The sequence below is a fragment of the Sabethes cyaneus genome, chromosome 2, assembly GCF_943734655.1.
Source record: "Sabethes cyaneus chromosome 2, idSabCyanKW18_F2, whole genome shotgun sequence".
Lineage (NCBI taxonomy): Eukaryota > Metazoa > Arthropoda > Insecta > Diptera > Culicidae > Sabethes > Sabethes cyaneus.
Window position 1 is genome coordinate 37,466,276 of NC_071354.1, and position 25,926 is coordinate 37,492,201.

At 39.7% G+C, this 25,926-nt stretch overlaps 1 protein-coding gene across 1 annotated transcript in view; it reads right to left on the reverse strand.

Moving 5' to 3' along the window:
• LOC128738219 (chitin deacetylase 1) overlaps positions 1 to 25,926 on the reverse strand; it is a 47,136-nt gene that overhangs the window by 5,786 nt on the left and 15,424 nt on the right. Inside the window, exons 2-4 of the mRNA XM_053833197.1 lie at positions 23,021 to 23,178; positions 15,199 to 15,448; positions 4,773 to 5,094 (exon numbers count right to left, since the gene is read on the reverse strand). Of these exons, the coding sequence (XP_053689172.1) occupies positions 4,773 to 5,094; positions 15,199 to 15,448; positions 23,021 to 23,178 (730 nt within the window). The remainder of the gene's footprint in view (positions 1 to 4,772; positions 5,095 to 15,198; positions 15,449 to 23,020; positions 23,179 to 25,926) is intronic.

Consider the following 25,926-nt stretch of genomic DNA (forward strand, 5'->3'; position numbering starts at 1 on the left):
AAAGTCGGTAGGTTTCGGTGGGCTGGACACGTCTTAAGGATGTCGGATGGCAGTGCAACGAAAACAGTTCGCTTTAGCAACCCCACCGGCACCAGAAACAAAGGGGGGCTCAAAGTTCAAGTTGGTTCATTTGATTTGTGACTTCTGAGACGACTGGGAAATTGGCGACGAGTGGCCCAAGATCGAATTGAAAAGAGACGAGTGCTTGAATTCTCGCGAACCATCTCATCAGTTGTCGGAGTTCAACCGGGAGGCACGAAATTAGGCGCAATGAAAGCCACTATTGACTCTGACTATGACCCTCTGGACATCATAGCCGTACTGTTGTCGGAGTAATGGCTATGGCAGGGGTCTCAGCCGGTACCCACCATACCACCAGGCAAATACGTTTGATTTTGCAGACGAATTGTAACCTGCTCCCCCGCCTTCAGGTAGTAGCCCAAAGTTCATTGATTAGCTGCCGGAGCTCAGCCAAGACGTATTCAACAAGCCTCTCTTGATGAGTCCAAGAGAGTCTCTGTTGGCTCTGGCCCAGTGATCTAGGATCGATTCAGGTATATTGGGTTAGGGGTTGTCAAAAAGGGGGGGATGGGGGAAACGGTCGGTCCCTATGACTGCCAGGGGGGTCCAAATAAGTAAAGAGGGATGCGTTTCTCTTGCATTTAGCTTGCAGTTGTACAAATGACTGGAAGATAAGGCGAGGGGGTTAGTAAGGGGGGAGGGTCCCCCAATAGGAGATGTAGGGAAAAAAAACTATGTTTCTCTAGCGTATTACGGATTTTCAGAGCGCAAACAGATGCATAATCGACTGCGAAGGAGCCATCAACAAAAGGGGAGGTGAATGTGAGTAAAAATGTATGTCCCGCCACAACTCCGGTACGCCTGGACGGTTCTTCATCTAATTTGACACTACTGTTTTTGGCATAAAAGAATCAGCGCAGGGGATTATCAAAAGGGGGAGGTGGCCTCTTACAAGAGGGGAGGAAACTTCAAATGAACTAAGTGGTGCGTTTTTCTTACATTTGGGACGATAGCAGTTGTACAGGTGGCTGGACGATAAGAGGGTATTCTGAAAGGGGGAATAGGTTGGCAATTGACAGCTTTGTCTCGCTTTCTAGGGGTTACCGAAAACAAAACAGATTTAGAAGTGGTTGGGAGACAACAGAAGGGGAGCTGAAAAAGGGAGTAGACACATTCAAATGAAGAAAAATAGTTTTGTTTCTTGCCTTATGAGAATTTTTCTTACAATAACAGATGTACAAAAGGCTAAGGGACAAAGGAGCTAGTATCTTATAATCAGTAGAAGCAGTATTGAGAACTTTCTGTATCAACAACAAAACTTGTGAATTTTTGAAGAATTGACATAGAATAAGGAGGGGTAAAAGTGCGATGCGGGTAAAAGTGCGATTCAACGATTTATCGGTGCAGATTCCGAGTAAGTTGACTACATTGGCACGGATGGATGACTACTTTGACAGCTTGAATCTAACGTAAACTTTGGTTGCTTACAAAGTTGCAGTAGTTACTGAGTTATGTGCAAATGTTATTTTAGGGCGGTTTTGATGTAATTTTTCGTTATACGGCAAAAACGATATCAACAGGAGGATATTGCCTGTTGAACATTTATAGCAGCGTTTTACATCAGTCACATATCTGTTTTGAAAATACGGCGAAAACAATTTACAAAATATATTTCGCTTTTCCGTAATTTAATCTAACCCCGTCAACCGCCTAGCGGGGTAAAAGTTCGATTCACGGACGGGGCAAAAGTGCGATTCATGGACGAGGCACAAAGGTTTAGCTAATTATATACAGCTTTAGGTACTATATTACAGATACTAGAAACGAAAGATCTGCAGAAAACTGTGTGCTCTACAGATGTTGGCCGAAGGAAAACAATGTTTTTCCGCTGATGAAACAAAAAACAAACGTTTGGAAAAGTTTCGATCTAACGGAGGCTGCAATACACCAGCGCAAAATAGGAAAGGTGCAAGTTGAGAATATTCCTTACTGAAACATAACGCAGATTAAAGATAATATGGTTTTGTTAGCTACTGTTGTGCTAATTTCATAGGTTCGAGTTTCGCACTTTTGCCCCGCGGTATTCGCACTTTAGCCCCGCTAGTGGGGTAAAAGTGCGAGTCGGCACTGGATCAGAAGAAAGAAGAATTTATTTTGCAAAACACTATTTCCGCAGATGATTTATAGTTGAATGTGAAGACATTGAGTTACTGCATCACTATAAAATATATTATTTTGTTGTCCTTCATTATATCTCACGAAAATTGATGACAACTTCATACATCCTAAGTGCCCCGCCCTACTCTATGAGTAGTTTTAGAGTAAAACAAAAATACGATTGGAATTAAATCTGTAACGATTTTACTGCATGTTTTATTTTTATTTAAGATGTAAGAAGCGCAGAGGCAATTTGTTTACTGTTTCAGGATTTATCTATGGATACAAGAAAAATGACAGTAGGATTGAAATTTGTTCTTTTGCGTTCAAGGAGAGCTAAAACAAATTCGGTGGACCCGCGAAGAGAAAATCTTACGCGCTTTCTACAGGTGGACAAAAACCCTTTCTAAAGTAGACATCTGGTTGCAATATAGGGGAAATGTGTATAATGTGCCCCCCCTAAGAATAAATGGATATATCTCCGTTATACTTCCCCAAATTAACGTTACAACTACGTGTATATGTTGGTATTTAAGCTGACAACCAATTGCAATTGTTTATTTCATTTAGTATTGTGGAATAAACATGCTAGGAATTATTTAATAAAAGCACCTAAATGTTGTGTTTCTCGTCTGCTCGGGGTAAAATGCCCCACCTGCGGTATAATATGCCCAATGCGGTAATTTGAGTATTTCTACCAGTGACAGACCAACTCTATTTTGTAGAAAGTAAAACTATTTCCTTTGTTTTGCAAAATATCGTTATTTTATGTAAAATAAACCTAGTTTCGGCCTTCTGGTGCACTTTTTCTTTTCTGCATGGGGCACATTATACTGCAGCTGTGGCGTTTTGTACCGGATAGTTGAATTACCTAGAATTTGGACGTTGGTAATAAATTATTCCCACCACGGTTGCTCTACAATACTAATTGAATTAAATAATGTCAATTGGCTTTAACTTAGATCTGTTTACCTATGTTTATAGCCACATTTGCAAGGGGGGCAAATTGCACCACCGCAAGTGGGGCATATTGGCCTGCTTTTACTTATTTGAAAAAATATTAAATGCTAAAGCAAATCAAGCGTTTCATACCGTTATTTTTGGCAGGGATGTCTTTTTGAAGTTCACTTTACGCAATCGAATCGCAACAACCGGTTATTTACAGATTTTGACAAGAAAATAGCTTATGGAAATGACGCCAAAAGTTACATCGGAAGCTGCTCAAAAACAAATTTATTTTTGTTTTGTTTTTACAGCATGTGACAACTGTCATACTTGCATAGTAGGCTAGTTCCATCAAATACTATGGTTTCTGGGTGGTTTTGCATTTTGATTTCGCTTGTTTAGCGAAAAACGAAGGGGGGGCACATTGGCCAGGGGGGGCACATTATACACAATTCCCCTAATTGATTTCGCCGTATCTTCAATTCACGTACAGTAATGTTCCGATTTTGCCATCCCAATGTTGAATTTTGGGCTGATAAAATAGGGAAACTGACAAAATCGGGATTTTTTTTTCGAATTTCTTTTCAAAATTCAAGACTTAAGACCTTGCAATATCGAAGACTTTTACTAAAAATTAAATTTTAACCCTCAATTGGTCAACCGAAAGCTCAATGACCCGGGCACAGCACACTGGTCCAGAACTTTTTTCGGTGCGCATTAGCTTTGAGCGGGAAAACTTGGTTTCAGGTTTATGGAACCTTTTGAAGAGTTTCTTAAAATTAAATGTTCTATCGTTCATCAGAATTAAATTTTTGATTAATCCCCCTAGAAGTGTAATAAAAAATTTAGTTTTTGTTCAGTTTCAATATAATACATTGATGTGTTCTGCAAAGTTTTACAGCATATTATTACAAGAAATTTTGCTGAAGACAGTAACCTTCTATCTCTTTAGCAAAAGATTGAAAAATCCTATTTCTCATAAATGAAAAATCGTTAAAATCAGTTTTTCTATTTTAGCTATTTTTGTAGTTATTGTATGACTTTTTCCTGTTTTACATAGTGGTACAAATAGTAAAAATACACAACATTACTGAATATAGTATACCTCTATCTTTGCTTGTCTAGGAACTATAGAACATTTACTTTAAAAAAAACCCTAATTTTAACACCAAATTACTGGCAAGAAGGCATCATTTTATTCAAAAACTCTCCCCAGAGAATCAAAATAGTTTCAAGTAGGCTGAAAAGTTTTATAAATCATGTTTAAAAGCACAAAAATGAAACAAAATTTATAGGCTAACAAAATCGGTATAAAAGCTGATAAAATCGGGGGCGGATAAAATGGATCGGGAGCTGACAAAATCGCTACATTACTGTAATTTTAACATAATACTAGATCGAGAAAAAACTGAGATCGAAACAAAATTTGCAGTCAACGGAAGATTATGTCTTTTAAGCGATGACGCAACGTGAAGCAGAGTAATCTGGGAAAAGCTCACTGTTCTGGTGGGCTTCAAAAATTACCAATAGAGAAAGAAAAGTTGACTAACTTTTTGGTTCTGTAAGTGATCCGGGTCGTCGGATCGAATCGTCGTGCATCTAACAGGGGAAACAATTCTGTCGTTCGAAAACCCGAAGAAGATACTCACGTGATCGAGTGCACTGCAATTTCGTGTCCCTTCCGGTGGGTTTCCTGCACCGCCGAATAGTTGGAGTACTTGTGCGAGACGAAGTACGTCGCCTTGATGTCGCACCCGTTCGGATTCTTGCGTTTGCCGTTGAAGATCTCCTTGTACAGATCGATGTTGTTGTTGTTGATGGCATCGTCGAAGGTAATCGTAATCATCATCGGGACGTCCTTGGCCGGCAGATCACCGGGAATGGTGGTACCGTCCTCCGAGCAGAAACAGTCGGGCAGCACACAGACGACCGGGTCGCATGGGGGCGCACGGTTTGGATCACTTTCAATGTCTGTGAAAAATAAGAGTGAAGGAAAAAAAATGCGCTGCGTTAGTGGGTACGATGAACAAGCCTTTTGTGGGAGTGCAGGTTTGCGGTTCAAGGTCCGCACCAGCGAACAACATGAAAGATTGACAGGCGTGTGTATTTGAATTAACTATCTTGTTTCAAATTTCGAAGGGGTCGCACCACGCAACAATTGGCGATGATGATTTATCGAAAAAAATGTTCGTATCGAGAATGAGGAGGTTTCCCACCAATAAAGCAGTCGTTCGAAGTGGCTGCCTACGGCTGCCTGAGGCAACTTGAAAATAAAAAATACCAATTTACCACTTGAGGCGTTGTCGCGCAAAGAGTTATTGCGCAAAAGCGCACCTCTAGGCAGTGCCGGCAAACGAAACGAAATGGCGAGACGACATGCGATCGTGCATGCTTCGGTATCGTCAAAACCTTCCCCGTGTGCCTCACCAATTCGGTCGGCTTTCGGTTCTTGCAAAGCCGTCGGGGTTGATGTTTCGAAAGGTTCTTTAACGTTGCATTCCTACAATTAGTAATGAGTATGTTCAGTTGATATAACCTATTATGCACACTGCAACGTGACTATGCCGTTGGAGTTGATGAAGCTTCCGCAGGGTAAATAATAATAGTTACCACTTGTCAAGGGTTGGGCTTTCGTTCGGACTAAGTTCATGGAGTACGTATACGGTGTCCTTGTCGCAGTTGGATAAGTTGAAAACATTTGTTCAACGCAGCTCTAACGAGCCTGTTTAATGTTGCGATAATTTGATTAATGACAAAGAACAATCACATTTCGCAGTGAGTCTGCGTAAATTTCCACCTTACAGGTGCGCTTTGACAAACCGGATCCCTACAACAATACTGTCATTACACTTACCGGGGCGTAACCAAACTGTGACCATCTAAGTGTTTCGCCGAGAAATATCCTTTTAATCGACCAAACACTGTTATTGATTGAATTAACTATCGATAAACTGCCTCATAGGGCCCCGAGGCATGTGTTTACCCGGGTCAGATACCCACAATTATCGACCATTTTGTTCGTAGACAACGGATCAATCGGTTACACCTCATTAATAAACTAATCGTGACAAACTGCCGTCTCTTTCCTACCCAATTCAGTACACGCGGCTTACCACCGAGCGGCGGCTGCTCAACATGCAAAACATGACGTGTGAATAGACAGAGTCGTATTGATATTATTATGAAACTCCCGTTAAATGACGGCAGGTATCACAACGTCGCATTCCAAGTGGTTCTCCGTTCGGTTGGTTCGGCTGCATTGTATTTAATTACTGCACCTCCTTCCTATTGCCACCTACATCGTCCCGGTGCCGGTTTTAGCTACCAACGCGTTCGGAGCTCAGCTCGGTGTATGCTTTCCTTAACCAAACGTGTAACGGTATTCGAATTTGCATAAATTACAACATTTATATAGACAGTCGCACGGATTTTTACTAAAGTTCCATCGGAGGAGCCTTTTACTACTTCACCGAAAAGAATATTTCAATCCTCCTTCTGCACTTTTACCTCGCGGAAGGGTTGAGCTCAGTTCCTGTTGTTTGAGCGATGAAATATTTGAGTGTCAATTAACTTCGTATCACAGGTTGCTGCAGCATCCGGTAGCAGCAGAATGGTAAACCAAACGACAACCGTCAGGTACTTTGGTTTATTATACAACCTGCACTTTTCTTTTTACCTTTTTTTTCAACTTTCAATAGTACACTTTGTGTACCGATGGAAAATGATCAATGAGTTTGCGAAATTGCACTTCTTGCCAATGAAGCATGCAAAATGTGAAAGCCCCTTTCGTTCGTCGTCTTTCAAGTGCTGCCTGATGGCAGATGGACTAGCAGCGTCTGGATGTTCGACCCGTGCGGTGCCGCGTGGTGGGTGGGTTGTGGCTTGGCCGAGGCGGTGGTGTTGCTGATGGTGATCTTTATGGCACCCGGCTTTCGGCCTCGCGTTCGTCGGCGGTCAATAGCATGTGAAAGGGAAAGCATTGTGCGGTGGTGCCGTCATGTCATGCCCTACGAAGCTCCTCTCTTACATCAGCTTAATTACGTAAAGTGTGACCCGGGTTGGGGCGATACATTTGTAATGTAACACGTTCATGGTCCCATCCATCCGTCCGTGGTTTCGATGTGGTCAGGTTTAAGGTTGAACCAACTGCAGTGTTTAATAATATATGCCGATTTGTTCCACGTTGTTGATTTGTGTGCCGCCAAGTAGTCACACCTTTCGGTTATCAATACAACAATCGTATATTGTTTCCGGGTTTAAGAAGTTACTGAAGCTTCACGCAGTAATCACAATGCTATCCGATCACAATATAATTGTTTACGTTTTCTGCATCAAATGACGTACCTTATTACGAAATTCAGATCCATGTGTGACTCAACAATAGATTGCTACCGCACACTTGAATCGCATCGTGTCTGAACATAGCATGTCATGATTCGAAAGTGTGCCATAATTTTCACAAGTGTCGCGATTTGGCAGCGTCCAATCGAACTTCAGTTAACACTGTGTTAATTCACAGTGAAAGGGATTTCAGCTTGAACAGTAGGGTAGATGATCCATTAGTTGCGCCACTAAGCACAATATAACTTCATTTTTCTTGTTTATTGAGGTACATGCTTCAATTAATGCTTGTGGGACATAAATTTATCAAAAACAAGGTATTTGTCATAAGGCAAGACAATTGCTTTCGTTGTACGAGAAGCTTTATAAAGAAAAAATGAATTTTCCGATTCAATTATATTGTACCAACAGTTGCGGAAATGTTTCGTTAGTTAAGTTTGATGTTCCTTTAATTGTGGTATTCCATATACATTGCTAGGTTGCTAAGTGAAAAAACATCGTAGCAAAGCTATAGATGAGCGCCTATAGTTGTGCGCTCCAACTGCGCGTTGGATTTTGGAAAATTGGCATTTTAGCCAATAATGCTTTAATTTTAAATGGTGTAGTCTAACTACCAATACTTCTAAAAACCTGTTTTATATAATGAATGTAATTGTTTTATCTAAAATGCTATGGTGACGAAAATATGCATTAATAATGAATAGTAGCGCAACTATTGGTACTACCACAACTATTGGATCAACTACCCTATGTAAATTATAGATATTGAAAGTGGTGCTGGTGATGGCTGAGTGGTTCTGAAATTGGTGTGCCCTAGGTATTGCAAAATGACTAGGAAGTGTTCCTAAAACAAGTTGAGCAAAGTTACAACTTGTTTGCTTTAAAAAGGCACAGATACTATAAAATGTTACACATCCGTACATGACAACAGTGAAATAAATAACTGTACTTACGCAATTTAGAGTAAAATTGCAGGTATCAAATAAAAATAATGAGTAACCCTAAGGAGCATCAATGTGCAATCCACTAAGATCATTCCTGTGCGAACTATTTATGGCAAACGTCGAAGATAAGCTGGAAGTAAACCGGTAACTGCTAGAAAAATGGTGGCGATACGTCGATGACGTTTTCAGAATTGTAAAAAAGGAAAATTGAAGTCAATTTAAATAATAAATGCCATAAATAATACGCACAGGGATACTTAACTTACTCCCTTTGATGACAGTATTGTAATAATATATCCCAAGACTTTGAAAACCGAGTTATCCCCAGCAAATCCAACCATTCCACTGTGGTCCAGAAAGCCAATTTAGGTGAAATAAATTGTTTACTCAGTAGTCGTTGATTTTAGACTATTTACGTGTCAGCGACAAAATCTTAATTTAGGATGCCGCTTTTTTGGCATGAACTATTTTAGGGTGACCTTTAAATTAACCAAGATCCAGAAATTATCTTCCAAACGAAACAAGATAGAGCGATATTCACTTCAGCAATTTTATAGCTTGAAGTATTTTGAGTAATATTGCAGAAGACGAAATACCTCTATCTCGAACTGTTTCCATATTAGGGCGATTTTCCTGTGTCAAGTTAGGGTGACCCTGCTATTTTGCGATTTTTCTCCATAACTTTTTTATTTTGCATTTCTCGCGAAACACTTCTTCAGATGACTTTTGGGGCTCAATAAGACGCAACTTTTGGTGAAAAAAGAAATTGGCTATCCACTTTACTTCTACACTTATATTAAATTTTGTGATAACAATAGACCGTTTTCAAATGTTAGTATCTTAGAAAGATGCAAGCAGAATTAAAATCGGTTGATTGCGCTTGAAAGATCGTGATTTTTTGTGCATAATATCAAAGTGGAGAGTGGATTTTTGGCTATCTCAAATAAATCAACTTTGAATATGTGGGGTTTTAACAGATTTAAATATATAAAAGTAAACGAGTTGCGTCATCATTCCGGAACGCCTTGACTGTTCTTCAGCTAACTTGGCGTACATGATTCTTGATACAAGTGAATCAGCACAGGTGGTTGACAAAAAGGGGGTGGTCCCCAAAAAAAGGGGGGGGGGGAGTCCAAATATGTGAAAGTGGCTGCGAACATCTTTCATTAAGGGGCGGGCCGAAAACCTCTCAAATATAGAATAATAATAATAATATCTTGCATTTGGACCGTTAGAAGTTCTACAAGTGGCTGGGAGATAAGATGAAGAGCGTGTGAAAAGATGGGAGGGTCAAAGCTACGGGAGTAGAACAATATAAGGAAGGCTTTGTTTCTCTTTCATTATCTTCGGAGAGACGTACGAGTTGCTGTAGACAAAAGGGCCGCTGACCGAGGAGAGCTAATCAGGGGTAGGGGTAGATATGTCTAAATGAGGAAAAAAGCTTTGTTTTTTGTATTATGAGATGGATGATATTATGGATAGCTCGTGAGCTTTGGATTCGCGGGCGGGACGTGTAGAAAATTGCTATGAGGCTGTACACTCGCGAGTGTGTAGGTAGCAGAATGTATGCACACAGTACCAGCAGCTGTTTGTCGTAGGCTTGCGTCAGTGGACCAAGCTTTGGATGCTTTCACACTCGCTCGGCTGAGACTTTCAACCTTATCGAAAATAGATGTAAAGGTGGCTGAAAGACAAAAGGATGGTGGGCTCTGATGAAAGGGGAGGTGCGAATCACGGAAATCCCCGTCGAGGGTAGAAAATTATTTAAATTTCTCATTTGGTAGTTCCACTGCTTGATACTATGAAACACATATGATTACATTTATTTGTCTACCATTCCCTCTGTTTATTGGAAAGTCTACCGTTTTTAATGTCTAACCTCATTATATAGTTCAAGTCAACAAACTAGAGGTTAAGTTTATACATTCTCTTCTAGGTTTGGACCACTCACACTGCTTATAACGGTCTAAATACAAGATAATTACAGCCACTTTTACTTATTTGTACCTCCCCCTCCTCTTTTTAGCGACCACCCCGCTTTTGTCATCCCCCTGTGCTGGTTTGCTTATGTCAAGAAACATGTACGCCAAGTTTAATCAAGAACAGTCAAGGCGTTCCGGAGTTATGGCGTAACTCGTTTACTTTTATATACCTAAATCTCTAAAACCCTACATATCCAAAGTTGATTTATTTGAGATAGACAAAAATCCACTCTCCAATTTTTTGATACTATACACAAAAAATCACGATCTTTCAAACGCAATCAACCGATTTTAATTCTGCTTGCATCTTTCTAAGAAACTAACATTTGAAAACGGCCTATTTTTATCACAAAATTTAATATAAGTGTAGAAGTAAAGTAGATAGCCAATTTCGTTTCTCACCAAAAGTTGCGTCTTATTGAGCCTCAAAAGTCATCTGAAGAAGTATTTTGCGAGAAATGCAAAATAAAAAAGTTATGGAGAAAAATCGCAAAATAGCAGGGTCACCCTAACTTGACACAGGAAAATCGCCCTAATATGAAAACGGTTCGAGATGGGGGGATTTCGCCTTCTGCAATATTACTCAAAATACTTCAAGCTATAAAATTGCTGAAGTGAATATCGCTCTATCTTGTTTCGTTTGGAAGATAATTTCTGGATCTTGGTTAATTTAAGGGTCACCCTCAAATAGTTCATGCCAAAAAAAGCGGCATTCTATGTCAAGATTTTGTTGCTAACGCGTAAATAGTCTAAAATCAACGACTACTGAGTAAACAATTTTTTCTACCTAATTTGGCTTTCTGGACCATAGTGCATTCGTATCAACAAAAATAAAATGCAGCAGCGAAATAAAATGGAGTATTTATAAATTGAAAACAACGGGAAACTATTATCTCCGAGCAAATGACATAAAAATATTAGAGATTGTGCACAACAATGGCTCCAATGACGCAAGAATTAAGGAAAGCTTGGAAAGTTGGACACAAAATGTGTATCTGCCAAAATAATCAATTAGTAGTGGAATTAAGCGGAAAATATAGTTCTTTGAAAAAAAAAACACTAATTTACAAATAACATATCTTCATGTTCCTAGCATTTTAAAGCTAGCCTCAGAGTTGCGGACAGATACAGATTAACAGACAGTTACGCGGATTTTTAACCAACAATTTACCATTTTTACCGACCTACCAACGCTTATTAAACATATTTCAAGTCATTTGGCGTAACTAATATGAAAATTTTCTCAATGATTGTTTTTTTTTTCTCGTGGAAAAATAATACAAAACTAATATCAATAGACTTTCTTTTACACGAAGGTTCACTGGCGTGCCCAGAACAGGACTTGAACAGGGATCGCAAGTTGACTGTGACTGCGTGAATGCGTACGTTTTCTGCACTAAACTTGCGCTTCGAAAGCGAAAGCGTGTAGGGCGCTATATCTCTGCATATTAGCGTTGGTAAGAGGAAATGCTTATCGGCTCGTTTCATTATGCCTGAGTTTTGTTTTCAGGTGTAATAATTTTCTTAATAAGGTATAATAAGTATAACAATTCCTTTCCCGAAATACTTGTGAAGATGCAGAGGATTCCCTGGTCTTTAGTAGCAACAAGTATTGTACTAACATTCCTTCCCATCCCACCAGGACCCGCATTCGGACGTAGCCGGCGTCGGTATTGATCAGCATACAGGGACCTGATAAGGATGCACAATGAGGAATAGGCTGCTGTCCCAAGTATGCTTTTTCCAGGCATCATTTTGCAATTTTCATGTGCTTATGCTTATGGTTATGCTAAACTTGCACTTCGAAAGCGATCATTTGACTGCTTTTAGAATCAAGTCAATCTGTCGGTTTGCGTTAATATTGAAGAGTGTAAACTGCAAACTGACTGGGAGCGTAAGGTAAAGTATTTTTTTCGTTTCTCTTTTTGTCTCCAAATCATCTACAGTAAATGTTTGTCACCCGGTGTCGGTCCGATGCAAGCAAAATGTTCGTTAGTGTTGGACGGCGTCCGACTGACTTCTGTACATGGAGTGGTGGTTTTTTTGTAGTATTTGATCGAAACGAACATGAAAAAAAAAAGATCAGAACGCATTCGTTCTAATGTACAACTGGAGGTATGACAGTGCGAACTGTTCATTGTATTATGCATAGCATTCGTATTCCACCACTAAATGGACCACTAAATGGATGCTGTGAATTTGATGCGCGGTGGTGTGGTTGCAGTAGAAAAAAAGGATCGGTCAAAGCTCCGGCCCAGACTTCACTAGAATGTGGAGCACCGACCTTTCAGAAGCATGTTTCGACCAGCAAAAAAAATCAAGTAATCGTAGGAAGGCGGATCTATTCATTCGCAATTATAATTGGAATGAAATGGAATTTAAATTTGCGCCAACGTAGATTTGAGGCCTCACCCCAAATTAGACCATAAAGTTGGACTTTAGCTTGAGCCCAGAAATGGATTTGTGTTAGTACTTCCAAATTCAATTTAAAATCAATCAAAATTGAACTTAAAATAGAACTGAAATTGGACTTGAAATTGCGCACAAAATTTCAATTACTATTTAGCATAAAATCGCGCTCAAAATTGAATTTGAAATTTTACTTGAAACTGAATTTGAAAACTGAAATTAACTTTGAAATTTTATCTAACGTTGGACTTGGAATTCGATGTGAAATTGGGCTTCATAGTGGACTTGAAATGGGAACTGAAATTGTACTTAGAATTACACTTCTGGATTATAAATTGAACTTAAAATTGTACTACTTGAAATCGGATTTGAATTTGAACTCCATTTGAAGTTCTTGAATTAAATACCTATAAAAAAGAACTTAAAATGGAACATGAAGTAATTTGAAATTGACATTAAAATAAATTTGAAATTTTGCTATAATTTAAAATTGAAATTAGCTTTACATTAGAGTTGAAATTGGCATCAAATTTGATTTTAATTTGGCCCAATTTAGACATGAATTTGGACATAAGTTTGAATTAATTTTTAACTAGAAACTAGAAGCTTTACTCCGAATTGAATTGAAATTTGAACTTTAAATCAAAAGTAGAATTGAACTCGAAATTCACATGAACGTTTTGAGACAATGCGGGTCATTAAAATCACGTCCTATTTTGGCAGTAATTCCTAGCTGACAGATTGTTTTGGAAATAGTCAAATTCGATTCGGCGATTCGATACGGTGGAATCTAATTACCATACTAATTACCGATCGCCAAGCAGTTTAGTTTGCACCAATTCACAAATGTGACCAAAAGTATTTGAAGACGACGACAGTCCTCAATGCAACGAATCATCAAGTGTATTTTATGTGTTCTAATTTTACTATTCAGCATATGCCAGTCTGACGCCAGTGCAAAGAGTAGAAGCAGCGGGGTTAAAGAATAAAATAAGTAAACGTGGTTCCAAGCCGCTGCCTTGGGGTACACCAGACTTATTTGTGAATAGGAACGATAGTTTTGACCCGAGAATTTAAATTAGACTTAAAATTGTCTTAGAATTATTAGAAAATTAGACTTAAAAAACATTAATTTGGACTTTTAATAGGACTTGAAATTAGGCATGAAATACGGACTGAAATGGGGCATGAAAGTGGAGATGAAATAGTTTTTAAAATTGAATTTGAAGTTTTACTTGAAATTATGCATGGAATTTGGACTTGAAATTGAACTTGAAACTTGAATTGAAATTAAAATTAAAGCTTTACTTGAAATTGGGCCTAAAACTCAGTTTGCTTCGAGGTACGATGCTGGTCTAACAAGCCAATCGACGTCTATTCGAAGGTCAGCTGAGCGGTGCTGTTGGATACAGTCAGTAGGATCGTTACACTAGCCCCGTAGTTGTTCTGTACTCTGATAACCGGCTGTGAAAACTGTTGATGCAGAAGGGTCAAGTCTTAGATAGAAGTTTAAGACGACGACAATCCTCAATGCAACGAATCATCAAGTATATTTTAAGATATTCAGCATATGCCAATCTGCAGCCAGTGCAAAGAGTAGAGGCAGCAGGGTAAAAGAATAAAATAAATAAAAGTGGCCCCAAGCCACTGCCTTGGGGTACACCAGATTAATTTGCGCATGGGAACGATAGTTTTGACCCGAGAATTGAAATTAGATTTTAAGCGGGTATAGTTTTCACTGAAATAATTTTAAGCGGGTATACTTTTCATTGGAAATCCTCCTCTATGCAGGAATTTCTCAATAGTGGGGCACCTCTTTTGTATCTAGTTTATTGTTATCCTTCGATTGTCCACAGATTTCGCAAACAAGAAACCCTGTAAACACTTCTAACATTTCCTAACCATCGTTAAACAGGTGAACCTGTCCGATCTGCTATCTGGCTGGTTGGGTACGTAGAGCTTTGCTCTTAGCTTTTAGTAAGCGTACAACAACAGAAAAAAAAACTAGTCAACCCGGTTCGCGTCAATGCTGCCCCGGGGGTGAATTTCGTTTTTGTGTACCTACGAACTAACAGCCAGCCAGGGCCGGAGACTCTAGTGACTAGAGCGACGCGACGGTGTGGTGCCGAGTCGCAGACACCGTCAGACTTGTTGACTGCTTAGAAAAATAAGAGCTATGCATGTAGTACAGTAAGTAATTTCAAGCCGCTAGACAGCTGACCCACTCCGAGACTTGTTTGTCGAACATGTGGCCGGTGTGTAGTGCGCGATCGCAAGACATCAGGAACAGACTGTATTCGGTCGTATAATTTTAGCAACACTTACACTAAAGGCCATACCATTCGGACGGAGGACCTTGTACTGAATAGAAAAATCGAATTGTATGCACGGTTACCTACCACATGAGTTCTCATCCGAACCGTCATTGCAGTCCTTTTCGCCGTTACAGAACAGCCCCCGTTCCATGCAGGTTCCGTCGCCGCACGCCAGATAGCCATCCTGACACAAGGGTTCATCGGTGATCAACAGTGGCTTGACCTTTCGCTCTCGGTTTTTGCTCTTGCAGTTTTTGACGGCATCTTTCCAGTCGCACGTCTGTTTCTCAATGTCGAAGTACAGACCGGCTGGACACCGAATGGCTTGCAGACCCTGTTCAATAAAAAAAAGTGCAGCAATAATATAACATTAATGTTGGTGGATCTTTTACAGCTGGTTACTCAATAAAAAAAATATAATAATCGGCTTTCTGCTGTGCATACACGGTTTACATCGTCAATCGTGTTGGTAACCGATCGTAATTGGTAATAAACTAGTTGTCTAGTTAAATAAAATAAAAAACACATGATTGAAACAACTTTCGAAGTGATGTATAGTTTTGACGAAGATTGCCGGAAACATCAAAAGCCAATTTGATTTAGCGGTGTTTGATTTTCGTCACAAGCCAATTATAGTTCCTCGTCGCCGTCCGTCGTCGGGCTTATGCCGGACAAATCCATTAAAGTAGCGCGAAGCGTATCGTAGCGCACTGAATTAAAAATCACCGCCGCACCAGTCTCTGTGCTTACTGGTCGGTTACTTGGTTAGTTGGCTGTGAAGATTGCTTGCCGGCTTGCAGCAGCGTGCTACGGTCTGCCAACACTGTTTACACGCGCGTAGGTACTGTGTCGATGCGATGGAGATAAAGGCGCGATGCGCATCGAAGGTCGTCGCCGAATGCATAGGGAGCCGGCTAGTTAAATGCGCTATGGTTTTGCACAAACAAAGTATGCTGGTTTTTTTTCTGTAGCGGTGGCAAGCATTTCAGAAGGAGCGCATGTGAAACTAATTTGCAATTTCATGGGAGAGTTTGGAAGTATGGTGCCAAGGAAAAGTGGCAAATTACGGCACTTTTAGCCTAGGCATTCAGCGTTCTCACATTTAAGCGGCCGTATCCAATGGAACCGATTGGTAATAGGGAGCCTGTTAGATGTTAATTGTATGACTGAAAAAAATGGCTTGTGATTGTGCTGCTAAAAAGTGTAAAAAGTGTACGTTTAACTCTGCTGGAAAGATACAGTATTGGGCGAAGATTTTTTACATTTAAGAATTTCCTTCGCTTCTGTTGGGTACTGAACCACTGCGTCCATTAATTTGAACTATTGTGAACTCATTCGTCTCCATACCGCAGTGGCCACGAACTTAGTACAGGTTTGCTGAGTTTACCTGGATTAGCTGTCGTCAGAAGCAAATGCCATCACAAAATTTTTTTTGAGGGACTCTTAAATGATCGAAGTGTTTTGTAGGGAGTGTTTCTGAGCTATCACTGACAATTTGTATACTAAAGTTCGCCCCCAACGAACAATTCGGCTTGTACATTTCGTTTGCAATTCAGCTTTTTACGAGCCATAATGGCGGACGGCATAATCCTTGTTCGGACGATACATTACTGAAAGGTGAAAAATGCTGGTCCAATATTACGAACACGGATTGTGCCATCCGTCATTATGGCTCGTAAAAAGCTGGATTTCAAACGAAATGTACAAACCAAATTGAGAAATACGAAATCATGTTCGAATTTAATTCGTGAAAAAGCATATTCACAGATGGATTACCGACGGATCTAGAGGTAGTTCAGGTTCGTCTCCTGCTGCTCTCCAGAGAATGAAGCGAAAAAGGAAAAATTGAGACAGAAGGAGAAAAACGGGAAAGAGCACGAAGACGTGACAAAAACTGAACAAACAGGTTAGAAAAAAAAGAATCAACGCGAGAGAGAAATGACTAAAAATTAGCATGAAAAATAGAAAAGCGAAAGAAGACAGATTAGGAGGAAAACGGGACAATAAAATGAAAAAAAGTGGAAACAAGAAAACAGGAGAGAAAAAGAGGAAAAACAAACCAGAAAAGAAAATAAAATGGGAAGAAATAATGAAAACAAGACAAAAGGGATAAAACGGGAAAGAAAAACAGAACGTGACACAGAAAAAGAGGAAAAGCAGGACTTAATAAGAGAATAAACGGAACAGACGAAAGAAAAAAAGGAATAAAATAGAGAAAAAAGACAAAAACCAGGACTAAAAAGGAGAAAAAGGGGAAAAGGGGTAGACACTTACAAAGAACGAGACAGGAAACGAGGAGAAACGGGCCTGAAAATGGGGTGAAACGGAAGTAGAAAGCCGGAAATGGAACAGAGGACATTTAGGACTCAGGAAAAAGCAGGAAAAGAAGAAAAAGGGAACAGCAAAAGAAGTGGAAATGAACGGAGAAAGAAAAAAACGCGGGCAGAAAAAAGGAGAGACAAAAAGAGGAAAAACGAGACAAAAAAATGCGGAACAGAAAACAAGGGAAACCAGAAGGGAAAAACAGAATTATGAAAGTGAAAAACGAGACCCGATAAGGAAATGGAAAAAAGAGCTCACGCGGGAAAAAGAAATGTGGAATAAAAAACGAAAAAAACGGGATAAAAAAGAAAAGTAAAACAATAATAGACTTAAGAAAAAAGTATAGCGGAGAAGAAAAAGACAAAAAACGGGAGATAAAAAAAACCAGAGAGAAAAGAGAAAAAGGGCGCGAAAACCAGAATAGATGGAAAACCGGATTCCTTAAAAAGAGGAATACGACACAGACGAAGACGAAATACGAGAAGGAAAGGAGATAAAAAGAACTAGAAAAATACGGAACATAAAAAATCGGGAAAAGAGAAGAGGAAAATGGGAAGGAAAATAACAAAAAACTACAAGGTATACAGCCCTAAGGGTTGTACGAAAGGGTGACGTAGGACTATATCAGATCGTCAGATCAAAGTCTAATGTAAACTGCATTTCTGGCATATGTATTTTTATAGGAATCTGTGAGTGCGAAATATTCAGATTCAATTCTTCATTTAAAGCAATGGTGGTTTTGAAAATACGTGGACGGGGGTTCATAAGTACAACGCCTGCCACCTTTGAGACATAGAAATTTCCTTTAAAAATCACTTGTGTGCATCATAAAGGTTGAAATGGTAATGGATGACCAATTTCTGTTTTATTTGTATGAGAGTCCTTATCCTCCTACCACAGGGTTGAGGGGTCTCAAACCATCATAAAATAAATAAATTCAAAATAAATTCATGCCTTCAAAAACCCCCACTTGCCAAATTTGGTGCCATTTGCTTGATTAGTTCTCGAGTTATGAAGAAATTTGTGTTTCATTTGTATGGGATTGTCTCCCTTTCTTAAAGAAAGTAAAGGTTCTAATCCACCAAAGAAAAATCCCCCCTGTTAAAAGACGGATGGGTCTCATTATACCATGGAAAAATTTCCTGCCTTCTAACACCCCCACTTGCCAATTTTGGTTCCTTTTGCTTGATTAGTTCTCGAGTTATGAGGAAATTTGTATACTATTTGTATGGAAGCCCCCCCCCCCCCCTTCTAAAGAGGAGAGGAGTCTCAATTTACCATAGAAAAAATTCTTGCCTTCTGAAACCCCTACATTCCAAATTTGGTTCCATTCGCTTGATTAGCTCTAGAGTTTGGAGGAAACTTGTATTTTATTTGTATGGGAGCCCTCCTCTTATAAGAAGAAAAGGTCTCAGTACACCGTAGAAAAAAATCCTGCCTTCTGAAACCTCCAAATGCCAAATTTGGTTCCATTTGCTTGATTAGTTCTCGAGTTTTGAGGAAATTTGTGCTTCATCTGTATAGGAGCCCCCCCCCCTCTTACGTCCTCCTTAAAATTGCGCTCTTACGCCCCTATATAATTGCTGGTCATTTTATCTATCCAACGATATATAAATTGTTCAGTTTCGTTCAGTAGTTTAGTAGTTATCAGCATTTGAAATCTTTCATTCAAACGTTACACTTCTATTTTCGTTTTCACGAAGTGCTACCCAGTTCCAGTATAGTAAACAAAGACGTAGTCCTACGTCAAAAACGAGTGAAAAGGGTATGGAAAAAGAGGACTAAAAATAAGAAAAAATGGAACAGGATACGAAAAAAACGGAGCAAATACGTGACAGATGAAAGGGTAACGTGCGAAAAAGAGGAAAACCGATGGAAAGTGTTGGTAGAAACCTAGAAAACGAAGTAAAGGAGAAGAAATGGAACAAAAAGTGAAACAACGCGTCAAGAAAAAAGAAAAAGCGGAGCAGAAAAGAGGTACGACGTGTGAGAGAATAAGACGAAGCTTGAAATCAAACAAAAAGAAAACTATTCCAATTAAATTCTACTATCGATATTTATTCGCGACAGACACTATTTCGCCTACGACTTGCAGACTTCCTCAGTGTCTCTTTTCGAAAGTAGCGGCCAAAGTCCGCGTGGTAGCTGTTGAATTTGATATAGCAGTAACAGTAGTAGTGATAATAATAGCAAAGCGTTAGCGAAAGTTTTATTAAGATGTTTGAAGTGAGAACCAACGTCTACCTATTCGGACACTAGGATCCCTCAAGATGTTTGGTGCCGACATAATCTGCCCACCAACTTTCGAAATTTCCATCCCTAGTCTGACAGCTGCGAACTCGTCCTCGTCCTAATGGTAAGACTCGAAGTTTTCTTTTTCAATTCCAGATGAAGTTTTTATCGACACTACTCTAATCTGTCCGTCAGGCCCTGGGAAAGCCTCTACGACGCGACCTATAGGTCACTGCTTCGGTTTTTCGTCATCCTTGTCAAGCAAGACAAAGGCTCCAATTGGGATGTTTCTGGCCGATTGTTGCCATTTTGTTATACGTTGACAGTGACAGTGAGCTGATTTGACGTTCTAACATGTTGATCTCGGGAACCGTTGTGAGGACCTTTCCAACCAAGGTGTGGCCAGGCGTTAGGGCCTGCAGTTCATGTATATTATCCGAAATTGGCGAAACCGGACGGAAGTTCATTGTAGCTGTGACCTGACCAAGAAAGGTTGCCAATTCCTCATAGGTAAAAGCTTAATTACACGCAATCTTCGAGAGTAACTGTTTCGCGGACTTAATTGCAGACTCCCACAGTCCACCGTAATGTGCTGAACGAGCTGGTATGAAATACCATTCAACCCCTTTATCAGCCAGAAAAAGGACCCACCTGGCGATTGTGTTCAGAGGTATTGATGCTTTGATACACGTCACGAGGATAATTGCAAGCAGAGCGAAAGTTGGTAGCATTATCCGATACCATTTTTGAAGGTAAGCCATAACGGCAGGAGAAGCGAGTGAATGCTGCTAAAAATGCTTCTATGCTCAAACTTGATGCAGCTTCTATATGTACCGATTTCGTAGAAAAACAAATGAATAATGCGAACTAGTTCGGAAACAGACACTGAGGAAGCCGTAGGCGAAATACAAGTCGTAGGCGAAATACGTATCTGTCGTGAATAAATGAAGATAGTAGAATTTAATTGGAATAGTTTTCTTTTGATTTAACTTTAGGTTTCCTCTTCTACTAAGACGCTCCGAAAACTTGAGACGAAAAAGATCTATTTTACTTTCAAGAAAAATTTCGCGTCTAATTTCGTGTCTAAGTTCAGTTCAAAGCATTTCAAATTCAAGTCTAATTTAATATCCAATGTCAAGTTCAATTGCCTAGTCGTCTTAGAAGTCCCAAATCGCTTTCGACCTGGTCGAGCCATCTTGCACGTTGCTCCCCCCCCCAGTTCCTGGCGCCGGTGGGGTTGTTGAAGAGGACTATTTTCGTCGCACTGTCGTCCGGCATCCTTACGACGTGTCCGGCCCACCGTAGCCGGCTAACTTTCGCTAGATGTACGATGGGATGGGCTCTCCCCAAGCAGTCAGTGCCTTTAGCTCGTGATTCATACGCCTCCGTCACACTCCGCTTTCAGTTTGTACTCCGCCAAATATCGTCCGCAGTACTTTCCGCTCGAACACGGTATCTAGTCTAGAAAGTCTAGACGTTGGCTATCCTACGTAAAAAGTTCCAGTTCAAAAGTTCTCTGGTCATGTACTCAAGGACTGCCTGAACTAATGTGGAGTTGAATGGAGTGTAGATCACTGGCGTGTTCAGACCGAAACAGATGGAGGGGCACCGACCTTTCAAAAGCAAGTTTTGGACAGAAAAATAGCAAGCAATCGGTGAAATAACCAAGTGAATGAACTAAAAATAAGACTTAAAACTTGAGTTGAATTGGAAGCAGCAATCGAACATAAATTGGAATTAAATTAGACTAAATGATGAGCTCGAATTGAGCCTAAAATTGGACTTGAAAGCAGACTTGAATCAGAATTGATTACGACTTGAAATTGGACTGGACAACGGATATAAAATTGGACTTGAAATTAGACTTCAAATCGGAGTTGAAATTGGATTTAATTTAGACCTGAAATTGCACTTAATATCAGACATTAGATTAGACTTAAATTGGACCTGAAATCGGAGATGAAATTGGAACTAAATTAGACTCGAAATTAGAATTAACATGGAACTTTAAATTGAACATGAAATCAGAACAAAATTGGACTTTGAAATTGAACTTGAAATTTGATTTGAAATTAGACTGGGAGTTGGATATGAAATTAGACTTGAATTAGAGGAGAATTGGCTTTAATGGCCTCAGACCCAGATAAACCTGCTTGTAGAACTGTGAAGGACACATTCAATTCAATCAAACGGAGAACTTCAGTGTCATCATTCATCGCATTGAAGAAGGAGTAAACTTCGACGTCATCGCCAAATGAGGAGAAAATCAAAACAGTCCTTTTCAAGACTACGAATTAAGATATTTAAAATGTTGAGTTTATGGATTGCTGTTCTATCTAATGGCACTATTCCAGGCTGGGGCCCACCTCCTCTGAAAGTCAATTTCATGTCCAGTTTAATGCCGATTTCAAGTTAAATTTAAAGTCCACTTGAAACTCCAATTTCAAGTTCTGTTTCAAGCCTAATTTAAAGCAGTGTTGCAAAGCCTGCACTCGTGTGGTCTAATTTTCTGACACACGCGTATTCGTTATAACAAACAGACTGATATGAGGCTCTCTTTCGGACTCGCTTTCTTATGTTTTCACGCCCTACGACGAGTTTTTGCGAGTGTGTATTTAGCTATCAGCCACGGAGCAGTTGACACCTAACGCTTACGATGGCCCGCACTCGTATCCGCGACTTAAGCGAGGGCGTAAGATGAAAAGACGAAAAGAAGAAGTAAAGCAAAATCTGCAACCATACAATCTACTCACGCTTGCGGGCTGTTGACAGCTCACGAGCTGTTGGTTTCGCGAGCGGCCTGTGCAGAACGACGCGACGAGGCTGTGCGTTCGCGGTTGTGTCGGTAGCAGATTGTATGCACACAGCAACAGCGTTTGCTTGTCGTACGCTTGCGTCAGTGGAGTAAGCGTTGGATGCTATACTTCTCACACTCCCTCGCGTACGGGTCGGCAGCATGTTTTCCGCCTTGTCCATAGAATTTAATGTAAAAAAATCTCGTAAACGAATTCGAAAGGCTGCAGTCCCGACCAAAGACAGTGTAATTTAGCTGCTCGATGGACAAGAACATATTTACTTTCGGAAAATAGAGCATAAAAGTAGAGACTGGCTACATAAGCAAAAACCAGCGATGTCATTTTACCAAAGCCTTGATGTCATATAATGGGGTCAATGTTTATGGTACTTATGGCTCTGTTCATTTGCATACAATAACAGTACTCTATTCGTAAACGTACATTACACTTGAGATCGACGTTTTAAACTAGATCATTACGTGCCAATTAGGCTAATCGGTTCCGTCTCAAATTGGGTCTTAAAAATAGAGTCTTCGCTTCGCATTCACACAACTTACCGATGATGTGCACTGGATGACATCACGACAGCTGTCACCCTCGCCGGGCACTAGCCGAAACCATTCACCGGCATCTTTGTCCTTGCAAAGTTCTTTCTCGAATGACTCTTCCTTTTTGGTCTCCTCTGCCTGTCGTTTCGTTCGCACTGTGGCATTGGCTGAAATAACAAAAGGAGAAACAAGAAGAAAAAAACACGGATAATGAGTAATCGGGGATAAACACTATAATGAAACAATCAAAATATTGAATTCGATGATGAGTATCGTTTCGGTATGTATGTTAAGTAGCTAGTTATTTTTTTGCCGAATCAATTTGCTTGGTCGTCCGGCAAACTATTAGTTTCATATCACCCGGCATGCGGTCTCTTACTGGTTTGATTCACATCTTCTACTGAATCATTCTTGTTTTGATTTCTGTTTTTATGATGGCATAATTATTCTTAAATCTGTTTAACGAGCCATCATTACTGTTAAAAAAAAATTAATGAACTAAGGATAAAGTGCTTATTTGTGGTGTTTTGCAATAATTGTGTGAAATCATGGTCATTTTGGCCATGTTGAATATCCTAAAATATAAGTATGAGAGAAGTCTTCATTCTTGTTTCATGTGTTTCGTAGAATTATGACCACATGAACGCTACTCTGCTTAGTTTCGTCCCCTGGCTTTCACTGATTCAAGTAATACTATCCACTACAGTATAAATTTGAAGTATCAATTTCAACATGATAGTGCACAATAATACAAAGCTTCAAATGTCACCCGACCGGAGGAGTATGGCTTCGCGAAGCGAAGACTAACTACATACTTCAAGATCGATTTCGCAACTAGATTTTTCTTTCTCATAGGTTGATTCTGACATGAACTTGAGGCACGACATTTCCCTTTGTTTTTTATTCCTCAAGTGGAATAAACAACACTTTTTTCAAGGCACGACTTTCTGATTCCAGCGAAACCGTTTGCAGCAGGATGATGCAATGCATCTGGGTGCAAGTAGGTTATCAATTTAGATAATTATGTTGCCGTTGTGACATATGATCTGTGGTGCAGTTGTTGAGCTAACTGAAAATTACTTCGCGACATTTATCCTGTACTCTCCCTCTAAACCTGAACCCAACATCATAGCGCAATAAAGCCGTTAGCGGCAAAATATGATCACTTCGAAGCTGTACAGTATACAGCTCTAGGCGGGAGAATGCTTCACACCCATCACCGTCATTGGTGCTTAGTAGAAGTAGCGCCGCGCGCGTCTCGCTATAGTGGAAAAAAGAGGATTGGTACCCATCAATATTTGCAACGGATCGTGTCTTGATTTTGCCATTAATCGTAAACATACCGTGAACAAAGGTTGTATTTATATCTAAGACGCAGCGCAGCGCAGCGGTTTCGAAATCATCCTGCTCGCTCGCGTGTACGGACGATCGTAAAAGGTGCCCAAATCAACATGCAACATTGTCGGATCGAGGATCGAGGATCGAGCACCTTCGAGGCGTGCGGTCGCAGTCACAGTCGCAACCGAAGGAGCCGCCGGTTGTGGCAGGCAGAGCAAGTATGTCATGTTTTCTCCGCCACAAAGGTCGAAGCACACGGCTTGATTCGACGGGAGATAATGCGACTGGTTTTTTTTGGCTCGAAGTCTTTTATAGGTGGAGATGTATTTGGTATGGTTATTTCAAACAACTTGGCATGGTTTTTGCTCCGAATGAAATGGAATGTTGAGGATAAAACTTTTTTGTTTTTCAATGATTCAACCAATTTGTGGTTGAAAAAATTTCATCCAAGTAGGTTACAAAAGTGGCTTCAATTTCAATACTGACAAGGAATCATAAAAATCGGCACTGCTAATATAGATGGGCGTATCCTGAAGAAATTTTTGAGCCTTTATGAGAAAATATGCGAAAAATCTAAACGTTTAAGTTTTTCGATACTATTCAACCAATTTATCCGTTCCTAATCAAACGTACTCGAAACTTTTTTAAAGCTTTTTGATCAGTTTTATACATTGCGTTTTTGATTTAAAAGTTATGCTAACAAAGTGTGTCAATGGAGGCGCGTGGTAAATAATAAAACCGCAAAGCAAAGCTAGTAGATTGAGATTCTTGCCAAGTTCGATGTGTCCAGAAGGTGGTAGAACAAGATGAATACTGTGGTTTCAATAGTTGATTATTGCATCGTGGTTTTTGAAAAACAAGTTAGGTGATTTATACACTCAATCAGTAGGAATAATTTCTAATTAGGTACATGGTATTGATGGTAGAGACACTGAGTTGGAGGATTCCTGTAAAGTGAATGCTATATCATCACTTTCTTTCCCTTTTTCCTAGCACAATTTTCCACTTTGAAAGCGTTTCTAAAATTCCATAAATAGATAAAGCTACAGCAGTTTGCACTAAGCGTAAAACTTTTATTGAGTTTCACTTTGTTAGTACTAATCAGTTATATGAAGAGCAGTTCAATCAATGCACTTGCTCTTTTCTTTGTTTAAAAGGATTCAAAACTATTCTTACAATATTCCGATTTGTATTTAATTAGAGAAGGTTAAAACAATTTATTTTAACTAAAAATCTGATTTTACGCTCAAATGCCCGCCACTTTGTGTTGTTTTTGAATTTTTAAAATAGGCTGGCTCAAACAGGAAATAACCCAAGTAATAATTTTAAATTTTGAAACGCACTTGGAGGGGGGGATGTAGCGACCTGTTACCGGCAACCCACCATACAAAATAGCGTTGCATTGGTGACCGAGGATGGTAAAAATCATTAAAATCAAATATTATATTTCTCCACAACATGAAATGAAGGACGATTTGGATCGAATTTTTGCATTGTGACTTGTTAATTTGCATTTATAACTTAACTTTATTTCTTCACTGATTAGCAAGATTCTTGCATTAATCGATCGAAAATTT